General features: G+C 43.1%; 1 protein-coding gene across 1 annotated transcript in view; it reads right to left on the minus strand.

Annotated features, from left to right (window-relative positions):
* Window positions 1-16,172, minus strand: part of yeats2 (YEATS domain containing 2) — a 39,356-nt gene that overhangs the window by 3,963 nt on the left and 19,221 nt on the right. The window contains exons 19-26 of the mRNA XM_080010352.1: window positions 14,321-14,500; window positions 11,321-11,681; window positions 11,112-11,243; window positions 10,783-10,896; window positions 6,443-6,620; window positions 4,179-4,255; window positions 4,014-4,093; window positions 960-1,164 (exon numbers count right to left, since the gene is read on the minus strand). Coding sequence (XP_079866478.1) covers window positions 960-1,164; window positions 4,014-4,093; window positions 4,179-4,255; window positions 6,443-6,620; window positions 10,783-10,896; window positions 11,112-11,243; window positions 11,321-11,681; window positions 14,321-14,500 — 1,327 coding nt within the window. The remainder of the gene's footprint in view (window positions 1-959; window positions 1,165-4,013; window positions 4,094-4,178; window positions 4,256-6,442; window positions 6,621-10,782; window positions 10,897-11,111; window positions 11,244-11,320; window positions 11,682-14,320; window positions 14,501-16,172) is intronic.

Consider the following 16,172-nt stretch of genomic DNA (forward strand, 5'->3'; position numbering starts at 1 on the left):
AATAATAAAGGCATTATATTAAAGTCTGGTGGGAAACTAGAGAGTCCCCCCATTCCAGAAGTGCAGGATTTATTATTTACAAGTTAAGTATTCACACAAAGATATCCAGTTTTTACTAAGTTGAGTACCATAGCAACGGGGAGAGGGTGTGACGCGACACGGGACACACAGGGTTTTTGTTTGTAACGGGATGGAAAGGGACAGTCCCTTAACTCAGCTGTGTTTAAAAAGTTTGTTTCGTACAAGTTAGGAAACACACCAAAATGAATAGATTTAAAACAAAAACACAGGAAAACCGCCAGGGGAACGCACGTACGGTGCAGCACTGTCTGGAGGAGAAAAGAAAACTCCACTCGTGTTCTCTGAGTTAGGTTTACGTTTTGCCACAAATGCGAAGTGTTTCCGAACAGCACTCCTGCTGTTTTCTTTCAAACCGGGCGCAGAGGCTCTGCACGTGGCATCTTTAATGAGCTAACACCATAACAAACCAGAGCGAATGAGACGAGTGAAGACAGAGTGAGTGAGCGGAGGTGGGGCTTTGTGGGCACCGCAGCGGTGTGTGTGACTCGCAGCCCGAGAGAAGAGAGAGCGAGGAAGCGCAGCCGCTACCGGTTTATCCATAGTTGTGGAAAATGAGTATTGAAACCATTTCAAATATTCTGAATCAATAGGTATAGGAAGATAGATATTTCTGACAACACTAGTCTGCAGACATTTTTTGTTTATCCGCCTATGCCCCGTTACCTCAAAATGTGCAAATATCGGCCCAATTGGTCGACCATTAATAAATACTGTAAAAATGAGCCGTTTTGTCTTTTTGAAATGTGTGACAATTCCAGAGAAAATGGAAAAATGCCAAACACTGAAACCTGAAGTTAACCCGAAGTTAAACCCAATGCACCTCAGACAAATGGCGCTAAAAGAGAGAGTTGGGAGAGGTGTCATGATAAGAACCTCACCGGGCTCGCTGTCGATCTGCGTGAGGATGTCCTCCATGGACTCCTCATCGGTTCTGCGCTGCGGCTCGGGGTCGGGCGGCGTGTGGCCCCGCTGCCGGCACCACTGGACCACGTCCCGGGTCTTTGGGGGGGTGAGGGCCTGGAGCCGGGGGGAGTGGTCCAGCACGTCCTGCACGACTCGCTTCACCGCCACGGCACGCTGGAGCTGTGAGAGCACGCGCATATGCATACTTTCTGACTTGGATGTCTACACTGAACTTTATCCGTCACATTGTTCATTACATGCGTCATTACAAGGCTTCCATCAGGTGATATTGGCAGTTTAGTTCCAATGTGGTTTTTCAAATTCATTTGATTTGTACGGCATTGGAAGTATCAGACAAATACATAAAATTGAATATAATGACACATTGATGGAGAATCTCCAAATAGTCACATGTAGTCCACATAATTCATTGATGTATGGCAGCAGCCCCAATACAAACGGACAGGACTGTTGGAGAGCCCATAACTCAGACTTTCTCAACCTCTGGGTCACAGCCCCACTATATAACGTCCGTCACTTCGAATTACAGACAGATTATAGATAGTCCGAGCCCCCACGCCCCTGACACTTACTCAGCAGCCGCCGCCGCTCGCTTCCCTTCAGCCCCCGAAATAAGAAATGCTGAGATGGCGAAACAGCAGTCGCTGGGCAGATGCTGCTCTCTAAAATAAGGTGACACGTCTATAGTTGGCAAAATTTGTTCAGATTCACGATCAAGTTGCTACTTTGTTGCATTTTTCATTAGGTCCGGTTTGTGTTCACACGCTCCTGTGTTAAGCGAACCAAAAACTGTCAACAAATGACACGTGATCGTACAGGTTGTTCATCTATTATGACAGAAGATGTCAGAGGGAAAATTAGTGCAATCCGAAATGTCAGCGCAAAACTGAAAACTAAAATGGTATGGAGAGCTGTTCAACTCAGTACGGAAACGCTTGTCAGGCGCACTGACAGTTTTTTTTTTCCCCACAGTCTTTACTCAATGATATAGCCGCACGTTTACACATCAATCGTCTAATGTCTGGGATCTTTACTCACGACCGCCGGTCTGTTCCACGGATGTTCATAGTGTCTGTTTGTCTGCAGAGGCGCTTGGCTTTTCATTCACAAAAAACTCTGCAGTCTCCAGTAGCGCATTCAATCCGTTTCAGTTTTCAACTTATGTAGGGGCATACGCCTCCGTTTTAATACAAAGTCTTGTAACTGGGGCGGTGAGGTGGGATAATTTCAATGCGTAATCCAGAAAAAGGAAAGTAAAACATGAATGAGGCAACATCTCTTTGTCACAAAATCACGGGGCGGTGGGAAGCGGGTTGTCTAGACTGCCAGTTTGATACCCAGCTGCTCCTGGTTGCCTGCTGAAGAATCCTTTTGCAAGATACTTAAATCCCTAACTGCTCTCCATGAGACTTGCATGATTGGTTTATATCAAACAGCATTCCTTCAAGAGTTGTTTGGCACAAATTTGCAATTGGGTTCACTAAACCCATCGCAAGTAGAGGATTACAGACCTGTCTCTCTTCTGCCATTTCTATTCAAAACACTTGAATGTGCTGTATTTAAACAAACGCATCTTTTTCTCACACAGAATAACTTGTTGGATCCTTATCAGTGTGGCTTCAAATGCGGTCACTCCACCGAGACAGCCCTGCTGATGGTTGTGCTCTGCGGGCAGCAAGAAGTATCATTAGCTATGCCATAAGGTATCTGTTCTGATTTTGCTTGATTTATCCACAGCATGACACTGTTAACCATCATGTTCTCTTGTCCAGTGTTTCTGATCTTGGTATTACAGGGACTGAGCACAGATGGTTTAAGTCTTATCGCAGGTAGATCCTACAGGGTGTGGAAGGGAGAGGTGTCCAAGTCTCTCTAGGTAAAGACCGGTGTCCCACAGGGATCTGTACTCGGCCCTCTTCTCTCTCAAATTTCCCCTGTCTCCCGATACTGCAGATTCATTCAGTACAACTGGGATCAGGAAGATCAGACGGTATCTGTCGGAGCACTCGGCACAGCTCCTTGGCCAGGCGCTTGTCATCTCACGACTACACTACTGCAACGCTCTACTGGCTGGTCTCCCAGCGTGCACTGTTAAACCACTGCAAATGATTCAGAATGCAGCAGCGCGTGGGCAAGACGGAACAAGCCCGGAGCAGATGGAAGACACGTCATGTCATCATTTACCTGTTTCTCATTGATTACTCTAATGAGCAACAGGCGTACAGCGACACTGATCCTGGGCCCAATTACTTAGACCCAAGACAGGTCTACCTAAACCACACCAACACCACCACACTTTTAGCTATGACTAACTACTCTGGTTTCTATTGAGGTCGACGAGCCTTTAGTTGAGGAACGTACAATACACCAACACATGAGTCGTTGATGTTGACTAGCTGTTAAGTTGTTATTAGACATAATGCACTAACATGAAGAGAGAGGAAAGAAAAAATTTTGATTACTTAGCATTTAACGTCTGATACATGTAAATAAATGTAAATAGATGTAAACGAAAAGCAGATAGATGTGGACAGGGAAGACGGGAGGCGAGCAGGAAGCAGGAAGCTGCTGAGTCAAGAGCCACATGTCGCAGAGCCACATTACAGAGACAACAGGACGCTAAACAAACCAGAGCAGCACTGACAATGAGGCAACTTAAGCCTCTGCAACCTGATAACAAGAGACACACTCACCGTCACACAGAGCTTCAGTTACACATCTAAGGTCGAGTCCCTGAGTAGGTTTGTATCTTAACATTATAAACTAAATATTACCAAATGACTAACCAAAGATTGACTTTTGTTTCAATTTCAATATTTTTGCGCACGTAAAACTACATTTATCAATCTTGTTTTGTGGACACACACACCACTCATTTTCAAATTCCAATTACTGACATATAATCGCGCGCACGCGCACACACACACACACACACACACACACACACACACACACACACACACACACACACACACACACACACACACACACACACACACCCCCCTCACCTCTGACGCTCGGCGTTTGCCAATGTTCCACGAGTAATACTGCTCCGTGGACGAGGCGCAGAACGGATGGGAATCTTCGGCTAAAACAAACAACATACAACACATAAGACCCGGACACAATGCGGCCATTGTAGTGTTTTGCTGTTTAAAAAAGGGCTCACGTACTTTTCTCTGACACAATCAGAGGGAACCTCTTCACCACGGCGGTCAGCAGCTGCATCATGGTCTCTACGTGCTCAGTGCTGACGGCAAGGACGGAATAAAAAGAAGGAAGAATTCGGCAATTTGGAAAAAAAAGAACTGGTAAACAGGACAGGTTACTTTTCTTTCGTCTTACATTCATGATCAAAACATACTTTTTCCAACGGACACAATAAGCTACAACCAGGGTTCATTCTTTCATTACAAAATTAAATTCTCTTTACTCTTTTTTCTAAAGAAGTATTTTTTCATTTTCCAGGACAAATAGAATAAATTTTCGTTCCTAAGTAGTTCAAATACAATCTTAGTCTCATTATCATACACAGTATATACAGTGGGGCAAAAAAGTATTTAGTCAGCCACCAATTGTGCAAGTTCTCCCACTTAAAAAGATGAGAGAGGCCTGTAATTTTCATCATATGTACACTTTGACTATGAGAGACAGAATGGGGGGAAAGAATCCAGGAAATCACATTGTAGGATTTTTAATGAATTAATTGGTAAATTCCTTGGTAAAATAAGTATTTGGTCACCTACAAACAAGCAAGATTTCTGGCATTCACAGACCTGTAACTTTTTCTTTAAGAGGCTCCTCTGTCCTACACTCCTTACCTGTATTAATGGCACCTGTTTGAACTCGTTATCAGTATAAAAGACACCTGTCCACAACCTCAAACAGTCACACTCCAAACTCCACTATGGCCAAGACCAAAGAGCTGTCAAAGAACACCAGAAACAAAATTGTAGACCTGCACCAGGCTGGAAAGACTGAATCTGCAATAGGTAAGCAGCTTGTTGTGAAGAAATCAACTGCGGGAGCAATTATTAGAAAATGGAAGACATACAAGACCACTGATAATCTCCCTCGATCTGGGGCTCCACACAAGATCTCACCCCGTGGGGTCAAAATGATCACAAGAACGGTGAGCAAACATCCCAGAACCACACGGGGGGACGTAGTGAATGACCTGCAGAGAGCTGGGACCAAAGTAACAAAGGCTACCATCAGTAACACACTACGCCGCCAGGGACTCAAATCCTGCAGTGCCAGACGTGTCCCCCTGCTTAAGCCAGTACATGTCCAGGCCCGTCTGAAGTTTGCTAGAGAGCATTTGGATGATCCAGAAGAGGATTGGGAGAATGTCATATGGTCAGATGAAACCAAAATAGAACTTTTTGGTAAAAACTCAACTTGTCGTGTTTGGAGGAGAAAGAAAGCTGAGTTGCATCCAAAGAACACCATACCTACTGTGAAGCATGGGGGTGGAAACATCATGCTTTGGGGCTGTTTTCCTGCAAAGGGACCAGGACGACTGATCCGTGTAAAGGAAAGAATGGATGGGGCCATGTATCATGAGATTTTGAGTGAAAACCTCTTTCCATCAGCAAGGGCATTGAAGATGAAACGTGGCTGGGTCTTTCAGCATGACAATGATCCCAAACACACCACCCAGGCAACGAAGGAGTGGCTTCGTAAGAAGCATTTCAAGGTCCTGGAGTGGCCTAGCCAGTCTCCAGATCTCAACCCCATAGAAAATCTTTGGAGAGAGTTGAAAGTCCGTGTTGCCAAGCGACAGCCCCAAACATCACTGCTCTAGAGGAGATCTGCATGGAGGAATGGGCCAAAATACCAGCAACAGTGTGTGAAAACCTTGTGAAGACTTACAGAAAACGTTTGACCTCTGTCATTGCAAACAAAGGGTATATAACAAAGTATTGAGATGAACTTTTGTTATTGACCAAATACTTATTTTCCACCATAATTTGCAGATAAATTCTTTAAAAATCAGACAATGTGATTTTCTGGATTTTTTTTTCCTCATTTTGTCTCTCATAGTTGAGGTGTACCTCTGATGAAAATAACAGGCCTCTCTCATCTTTTTAAGTGGGAGAACTTGCACAATTGGTGGCTGACTAAATACTTTTTTGCCCCACTGTATATATATAGATATATATACTGTATATCTATATATCCATTACTAATGTACTGAAATGTTTTATTATGTTACGACTTGAATTACAAAACCAGGGGGAATATCACAGGTTATAAATTACTGCATTTTTTTCAAGGACTTTTCAAGCACTTCTCTTGAACTTGAAAAGGGGCTATTATCAAGGTATTCCAGGACTTGAATTTCTAAGGGCAAAATTCAAGCACTACAAGCACCTCAAGGACCTGGTAAGAACCCTTTACAACTTCAGCGCTGTCAACACCAACCACAACTTACTTGATGAGGTCGTGTGCGAAGGTGTCGGCCCCCTGCTCCAGCTTGACGGTGGTGGGGGCTGCGGGGGCGGAGCTGGGTGGAGCCAGAGCAGATGTGGCAGAAGAGGAGGAGATGGGCGTCGCCGTGGGGGGCAATGGGCCGATGGTGACAGGCATGCAAGCACCTGGTTCTGTCTTCACTGTGGGAGATCGAGAAACGAGGAGATGAGAGAGGAGGCAACAAGGGGTCAGAGCAGGACGACGTGGAGGACGTTAGGGAATTTCACACGATTCGGATATGGAATGGAATATGGCTGGAATGTCCTAAAACTTGTTGGTACTTATTTTTTAATAAATGAATATTTCATTGAAATAATTGAGAAACAATGAGTTACCATGAAAACACGTTACAATAAGGAATTCCTCCAGGTCACCCATCATTTACAGTACCGAGCATTGTAGGTTTAAGAATCTGACTGAAGGCTCATCACAACAGTTTGAAAAGTCTGGATCATATGCAAAATGAATAAAAAAAAAAAACCTAACAACCTAACCTAGGCCAATGCCTAAAATGTTTTGGCATTGGCCATATCAATGGATTTTTTTTGAAGGGGAAATGCTGTCAAATAAATATGGCCGCCTTCCAGCGTGGACATCGGGATTATGGGGAGAGTGACGCTGCCAGGTTGCTGCTCAAGGTGGAAAAAAGGAGTTTGTGGCGGGGTGAAGGCTGGTTTATAGTCACTCGCGCCATAAATTACGTCAGTCGCACCCTCGCGCCAAATCGCTGAATCCAAATTTTTTGGACCTCCACACCATACACCATGCGCTTCAGGTAATTCAAGATGGACACGTTGGGAAGGAAGGTTGCGCGAAGAGGTCCGCGGTTACAGAAATCTGTACGATCCATCCACACGCCACAAAAATAAACAGATGACGTTGAATTCATGGAAGAAGATAGCGCTGTATCTTTAGCAAGATTTGGACTATTTCAATACCTCAGGACTTCTTTGTAATGTTCACAATGACAATTTCCACAGAATCAAGACTATATACATATATACTGTGTATATATATATATATATATATATATATATATAAATAACAAAAAAACATGCACTGACTACAATAGATACAACTAGGGCTGCACAATTAACAGTATGTGAATTGCTATGTCGATATTGGCCCTCACTTTTAATTGAGCGTGGCCAGGGATGATCCCCCCCCTTCCCTCAATTTGTCTGTTATCTGCGCTGTCTCAGTGTACGATTCACAAAAGATATTAAGTTAATGCTATGGCAGCGCAAACACGCCCATGAAGTTTTGCAGCTGAGCGCAATTTGCCCTTGTTTTTCACCTGAACGCAATTATCTATGTGTGGCAAAGAATATAATCCCTGCATCCGTATGCCAGCGGGAGCGCGCCATAGACTCAGACCTGCCAACCTTGGGAAAATATGGGCCACGACAGGGAGTCTCTGAGGCGTTTGAGTTACTGCAGCTAAATGACTCCATCAGTGATTCACACCGTGGCCATACTACGGATAACATCATAAAGTATGTACATTTATCTCATTAGAATAAACCTCTTGAAATGCATCATCTCGGGAAACTACCGAAAATGTTCACCAAATAAAGATGCACCGATTGCAATTTCCTTGGCCGATTCCGATTTCTTATTTGTTTTGTGAAGTCTGACCTGCCGATTCAGATTTTGACCGATTCCAATTTGCATTCAATTGTATGTTCATTGTAAAACATTGACTATTAAATATCTTTTAAATTGTTGTCCAGTCGTTCTGAGTTTATATCCGTGATCAGAGAAATCACATTTTCTTATTATTTGGTCTCATTGGGTATATTTCCTGTAGGTCAATGACAAATACATCCCGTGATCTGATCACACTCACGTGACAGGACAGCAAAATATACGGACTGCAATTTTCAGTTACCACAATAGTTAGATTGCTGATTTTAACACAGTGTGTTAGTAATTATTGTTCATTTTTCACTTTGGAACAATAATAGAACATGAAACTGTCCCTGAGGTCCAATAAAATAAAATACAACATGGAACAGTCACTAAGTTCCAATAAAATAGATTATGGGATTGTCACCAAGTTTCAGTAAAATTCAACTTCTACCTCTCACTGAGTCTTAGCGGAACACAAAATATAACTAACATGGAAGTGTCCATTTCAACCTCAGATGAAAGTCTCTTTCACTTTAAGTGCAAATATACCTTTCTATTATATTTTTATGGTAGTTGCCATCCCAAAATAAATTGCAATCATTGCAAAAAATAAAAAACAAAACAATAAATGGCCGACTCTTCTCACTCTCACTGGAAGTCTTCCGTCACTCATTGTCATTAAACCAACTGAATCAAATCGAATGACTCATTTTACTGAGTGACTCGTCATGAACCGAGTCTCGAAAGAGAGTCCAACCTTTCGTCATGAGTGTAGCTCGTGCATTATGAACAACCAGGTCAGACCCTCTGCTGCAGTGACAGCGATAGATAAACAGTCTGCACAATTTTGGAATAAATCATTTATATCTTCATCTTTTACCTTGAAGTACCACCAAACAGCGACATTTTCTTTCTTTCGCCATTTTTTGGGGGTCAACTACGCAACTACGTTACATTACGTTGGAATCCGATTTGAGTACAGGAGCATTTTTATGACTACACGAGCACAGTATCGGGCTGTAAGTTTGACCGGCACAGAATCGTTTTTTTCTGACACTGATCAGCCGATCACCGGTCATGGCCGATCAATCGGTGCATCTCACGTTTTATATGTTAACATTACGGTCACAATTCTCTGCATTATTATTACTCCCCACATCCCATTTTACCTCAGAAATGCAGCGTAATGCCTCGGTGGATAATAAAGTACTGCTGCGCTGCCTATCAGTGGATGTTGAGTGAGTGAGAGGAGAGGGAGGAGGGGTTACAGAACCACAAGCACAAGGTCATAGCATCTTGTCCAATCCGAGGGATGTAGTTTAAATACCAAATAAATGCCCAGTATTGTATTGTATTGTATTCCTTGATTGTTTTCCTTCATCAAATTACAATTATATATATAATTTCGTACCTGAATATTTTGACTAAGAATTGCGTGGTTGGTACACAAAATCTGTGCAGGTTGGCAGGTCTGCAGGCTCCATGGAGTGTACACACACACACACACACACACACACACACACACACACACACACACACACACACACACACACACACACACACACACACACACACACACACACACACACACACACACACACACACACACACACACAGGCTCCGTGGACACGGGGCATTTGTTGTTTTGTTCAATTACGAAAAAGTAAATACATATTAAATAATAAAAACTAGGGCTGCCCCCAACTAGTCGAATCAAATGTCAGGCGACGAGAAGAGACTTAGTCGACCAAGCTTTTCATTAGTCAGTTAGCCGCAGGGTAAAAAAAAAACAAAAAACAAAAAACCTTTATTTGGGAGCTACGCCTTGTCAAAATTAACCTTAAAACCTATGTGGCTGGACCCGTGTATGAAACGCTAGAGGGCTTTTAATTACAAACAAATTTTTTGACAAAAATAAATGTTCAGTCTCCTTGCTGTTTGTCCCGACAAATTCAGGAGAATAATTACAGCTTTTGATGAGCAGCTTTTGCTGGTAATTTAAAGGCAGCTCGCTTTATGCGTAGGGAGGTAGGCTGGTGTTTTTCTTGCAAAAAACCTGAAGGTAAAATGACTGATCTTCTTGTTTAGGATCAGTTATTTTTATTTGGTGCCATTCTTTTTTTTTTTGTAAAATGTAATTAATAGATAACTTTAAGAAGACTGAATTCATGTGAAGAAAGTCCTATTTTGATTCAAAGATTTGTTCATTTGAGTTTATTTATAGGTTTACAAAATACATTATTATTGTGAAGGCAGTTTCTGTTGATTTACAAAGTGAATAAAATAATTGCGTTCCCCAAAATGGATGAAGAATTGATAAAAGATAAATAATTGTGAACACAATATTGAGAAAATAATCGTGATTATCATTTTAGCCATTATTGTGCAGCCAACTACACTATACACTTTCTATTTTAATTTTACTGCTCTTAGCGTGTTATTCAGATCCTTCCCTCAGGACTTCTTATTAATGATTACAGCAGTTCTTTCAGTTTCCAATGGTGGTTGGTGAACATCGCACCCACTCTTTCTGGAGAATATCGCCCCGGCATCTACACAACAACGCGTCAACTACAAATGCTTGTGCTTTCTGGTTGTGCGCGCTCCATGAGCGGCACAGCTTGCTTGCGGCAGCTATAAACCAGGTTTGGGGGGGGTCTCTACTCTCACCTGGCGCCAGTGGAAGGGCGAGAGAAGGGGAGGCCTGGCTGGGGAGAATGGGGGAAGCTCCAGCAGTGGTGGTGGTGTAAGAGGAAGAGCTGGGTGGCGGGCCCTTTGACACGACTAGATTATACAAGAGAAACACACACACACACACACACACACACACACACACACACACACACACACACACACACACACACACACACACACACACACACACACACACACACACACACACACACACACACACACACACACACACGATGAGGACCGATAGCCTTCACTCCGTAATATGCGATGCAGGGCGAAGTGGGGCTGTGTGTGGTCTGGAATACCTTTACCGACAGGCATCAGGATGGTCTGCACCCCCCCGGCTCCGCTGCCTACTCCCAGCTTGAGCTGGTTGGATGGGATGGTCAACACTGTCTGCGGGGAGCTGGAACCCCCCGAGTGGATCTTCAGCATGCCTGAGTAGAAAACAAAGCACCCATTGGAGACAACTTCGGGTCGGGGTCACAGAGAATTTACCAACTCCTATTCTTACCAGACAGTGTAGCGGCTGTCTTCCCTCCTCCCGCCGCCATCCCACCGACCAGTGACGCCGCTGTAACCAGTGATGCGCTGGAGCTTTTGGCCACGCCCACAACGCTCCCCACCCCGCCTCCTTTGGACACGCCGACAACTGGCATGTTGGCGATGTTCTTGGCCACCGTTGCCATGGCGCCGGTGGTCCCTGCAGCACTCTTTGCCCCACTGGTGCCCTTCACCAAGGCAGCAACGGTCGCCTTGGCCAGACCGCTGCTGGCGGCGGCGCTGGCACTCTTAGCCGCGTTGATGACGGCTGCTTGGTTGGCGGCCATCAGGACTGGGTGGTGCTGGGGGGCCGGTTTGGCACCATCAGCAGCCTGCGTGGTGAAAACACACACAGCTGTCAGCAAAATAGAAAAACATAACACAGAAATCCCCCTTGACCACAATGCTGTGAGCTTTCACAGACCTATGGAGAACGGAGCAGAACCCAGCAACAACATCAGTCACATCATGCAGATTGTACGCCTATATGATTAACACATTCTTACCATAGAGAGTTCTTAATTTGGGAGGGCATGAAATGTTTTCCCGTCAACCGTGTTGTGCTTTTGTTAAGATCTGCGGCCTTTTCACATTTGCTCTCGCCCTTTCCACTTCAATTTCAATTACCGCAGCGAGATGCACCCATCAGGTCAGCGAGTTTCTGGAATTCTCCCCGAGACAAAGAATTCAATTTCCCACTGGCAGTGCTCTGACTCACCAATTAAGAGTGCTGCTAGGGATCAGTTTCAAAGCTGTGCGCGTTAAAGTCAGCCCTGTGTTGCTCTGCTGCGAAAGCTCAATGTTGATGTGTTGTGCTTGTAACAACATTCCTACAATATTCATATTCTGAAAGTTCATCTCTCGAGACATTGACGGTAATACAGAGAAAGGGAGAGAGTCTAAGCCAACTGATTCCTAAAACGTAAATCAGTTAGGAAGCAGAATAAAATAGGAGTAAAAAAGCGAATACAGCGGTACCTCGACTTACGACTGGAATTCGTTCTATAAGAACGGTCGTATGTTAAAACGGTCGTATGTCAAAGCAATTTTTCCCATATAAATTATGAAATCATGAAGGGTGAAAATAAACAAAATACACAGCACAAACACAGTAAATATGAAAAAAATATCGATAAGCCACGAACTACGTGCACACACGATGTAGGTCGCCCGCTGACTGACTGCTGACTGGCTGCTGACTGGCTGCTGACTGGCCACCAACTGCAAATTTCCACATTGTATCTTGGAGCAGTCGTGACTATCGCTACTCGTATCTAGGATTAGTCGTTAGTAGATGCATTCGTAGGTCGAGGTACTACTGTATACTGTTATATATAATATTAACTTTTATATTTCCCAGGTTAATGAGGCGGTAAAGCGGTAAACAGGTCTCAACACTAACTTTTAAAAGTGGTTGCCAGGCTGGCAACCAGGCCCCAGCTTTTGGTTGCCAAAACTGAAAATATGGTTGCCATTTTTAGTCACCTTATTTTGAGTAAGTAAGATATTGCATCTGCATCTTTCCATTTAAAAGTAGCTCTCTACCAGATAAGGTCAGAGCCAGTCATTATGAATGCTGTCTGTCTACAAAGATAACTGGTTATTGTATTGTAATGGATAAATGTTTAGAAAAATTGACTAGAAAAACGACTTAAACTTAAGACATTTCCTGTATATTTTTATTGTAGTTAGTTTTCTTAGTACGCAATATAGTTTCAGTTAGTTTTCATATTTTTCTGTCTACTTTTAACAAAAATGTATTTTCCACACCTAGTTTTGGTTTTTAGTTTAGTTTCAGTTAACTATACAGGGATGCAAAGACAAAAAAATCTGAAATATACTTGGTGGTAGCCGACATTTTTCGGGTTTCATGAATATCAGTTCCGACACACATTCCAGTTTTCTGATCCAGTGAACGCAGCATCGCTTTCGAGCGCTTTCAACCGGAGTGGACCCTGGTCCTGTCTGCGTCTAACATGATATCAGAGAATGAGCCCACTAATTAATTGATCGGGGGGGGGGTTAGTTTGCCCCCCCCCCCCAAAAAAACTCTTTGGATCGGTTTACACAATTCATACAAGTCACCTAAATTGACATGAAAACAGCGACATTCACCGTAAAGCAAGTTATTTGCATCCCTGACTGTAATAACCTTGCATTACTGCCATCCAGTGGTGTCTGTGCACACTGGTGCGCACGTGAGTCAACGCACCAACGCACGTGCAGCGTTCTGGTTCCAACCGTAACTGTCAATCTTGTTGCTGAGGGCAACAGTTACTGTCGAGCCCTGTTGAATCAACTCCAGTCTCCACTTCCCACATCGCTACAATTTTGCTCTAAACAGTCACAATAGTGACAACAATTAAACATTAATTCAACTGGGATTTATTCTTACAGTTTCTAAATGGAAATTAATAAATGAATTCTTGTTATCATGAAATTCGATGTGAAATCTAAAAAATACAAAAATAAAGCTGTGTAATCACTGATAACCATGCAACTGCTAGAGCAGACTGATCATAAATAACTAGGTAGTCTGACGATTATTCTGACAATGAACCATATCAATCATCACGTTTTGTTGCAAAAATCCCACATTTAAGGCCCTATAAGTTAGAGCCTCTTTTATCTGTCATTCAAATGACACTTGTTTCCTCATCAAGACACAAGCTTTGGATTGATGATATTCCTACCGTGGTAGCAAGCAAATGTTCTAAACAATGGAAGAAATAAAAACAGAAAACTTGGTAACTTCCAAATACAATTCCATAATAATAATAATAATAATAATAATAATAATAATAATAATAATAATAATTATAATATAACCGGACAAGATTCGGGGTGGGAATTCACACTATGAAAATACTTTTTCTGAATTTTCTGACTGAAAGCTCCCAACTCAGATTAGAAAAGACACACAGAATCTGGTGAGAGATGGAGAGGGAGAGATGGAGGCCGTGAATCTCGCCTGCTGCTGGTTGGTTGCCGTGGCGGTGCTGACAGAACCGGGGGTGGAGCTGGTGGCTGTGATGACTCCGCCCGTCATCCTCAGCGTGGTCGTGCCCGGCTTGGACAAGGGACCTCCCGACGCCGCGGAAGCCACCTTGGAGGAGCCGTCCGACAACTTGACCTGCGAGCCGCCGACCACCTGTGAACAGAGTACGTCATCAGTACGTCAATGAAAGGCATCTACAAAAGATGAAACCCGTGTTGGCTCAAATGGAAATATTTCTCAGAGGACATAAATGATTGGTAACGTTACTGTAAACGCATAAAGCAACCAACATTGCTATTGATTGCTTGAGACAGACTCCATCGAGGAAAAGAACAATTCGTTCAGGAGGATAAATGCACTTGGCCACAGGGATAAACGCATTCAGCCGCAAGGATTCCGAACGAGGTTTGTGAGATTAATATAATGAAAACATCGGTGAGCACATCGATAACGAGAAACGGAGGTACACAACATGTGGGTTCCCAGGTAGAGAACAGTGTAAAGCTCCTTCTAAACCTTCATGAAGTCGTCACTGCACACGTGTTGCGATTGTGATCCACCAAATGAAAGAGAAGTTTTGTCTTTGAGGTTTTCTTTCTTCAAAGTTTTATTCAAACGACCACAAACAAAACAACAATTGGGCCTGTTCCTGCTTGGATGTGGCTCGATTCCAATGCTTCTACGTCCATTGATTGCGCATTTACTTCACCAACAACGACAGAAAATGGTTTTGGATAAAAGACAAGCGGTGTCCTGCACCAGCCACAAGCTCGCCTAAATACCTCCTTTGGCATTTAAAGGCTCTCCATGGCCATTTTCTACAATGTTGGAAATACAAGCATTTCCACTTGAAAAGCACACGGAAAAATAATGAGCATGCTCCAGTCATTAGGAAATATTGCTCAGCACGTCAGTAAAATTCGGCCCATTCGGGTAAACCCGGATGTTGAAACTTTTTTTTTCTTGAAAGTATTCCTCCTTCTGATAGATTAATTTGGACAATTAAGGTGGTGGGAATACCCCTTCATCCAAGGATGGTGTTCTCTTTAGCGAAGCTTCATCCATATGTGACAGCGTCTGGTGAGATGCGGACCAGGTCGGCAAACTCAAAGTCCCGCAAATCAAGACCAAAGTTTTATTTTTTTGTGTTTTTAGCTTCTTTTCATATTACAGAAGTTTAAATGTTCAAGAACCCGCTCAATATAACAAACAACAGTTTTACTAAATACTTCAAGTTTGTCACCAAAGTACGCTTGTTTTCGTGTCATTTGCGGCGCATTAAGTGGGCGTGGTGATTGATTTGCATATTTTGTTTCACTGGCTGTTGTTCCAGAGTTTCGGGTTGAAACCCGTCCAATAAACAAAAAGCGTGCTTTCTTTCTGTTCATCTATAATGAACAGATGACCGAAAATCACTTTCACAGAACAAAATACGCGATCCACAGTGCTATCATCTACCGAACCACTTCCTGCTTGTAACTTTGTAAATAGATCTCTGAAAATAACAACTGTGACGTTGATGAGACGGGACTGAAATGTTGGTGGTGGGCTATCTTACATTCAAAGTGCATGATATTTTCCCCCAATCGTGCGTATGTTCCTCAAGTTTTTTTTCCCCAACGTTTCAACTTATTTCCAAAACAGAGTTTTGGAGTTACTTACCCATTGTTGAACTCTGAACAACAGCACAAACAGCGATATTGCGGTTCCTTTAATGCACACACGCAGATCAAGATGATCCTTCAATATTCGGTGTGATGCCAAGACCGTTTTGATAAAATAAGGTTATAAATGACCCCGAACTACACCAGTTGTGACATGGCAA

The sequence above is a fragment of the Zeus faber genome, assembly GCF_960531495.2.
Source record: "Zeus faber genome assembly, chromosome: 12".
NCBI classification, from domain to species: Eukaryota; Metazoa; Chordata; class Actinopteri; order Zeiformes; family Zeidae; genus Zeus; species Zeus faber.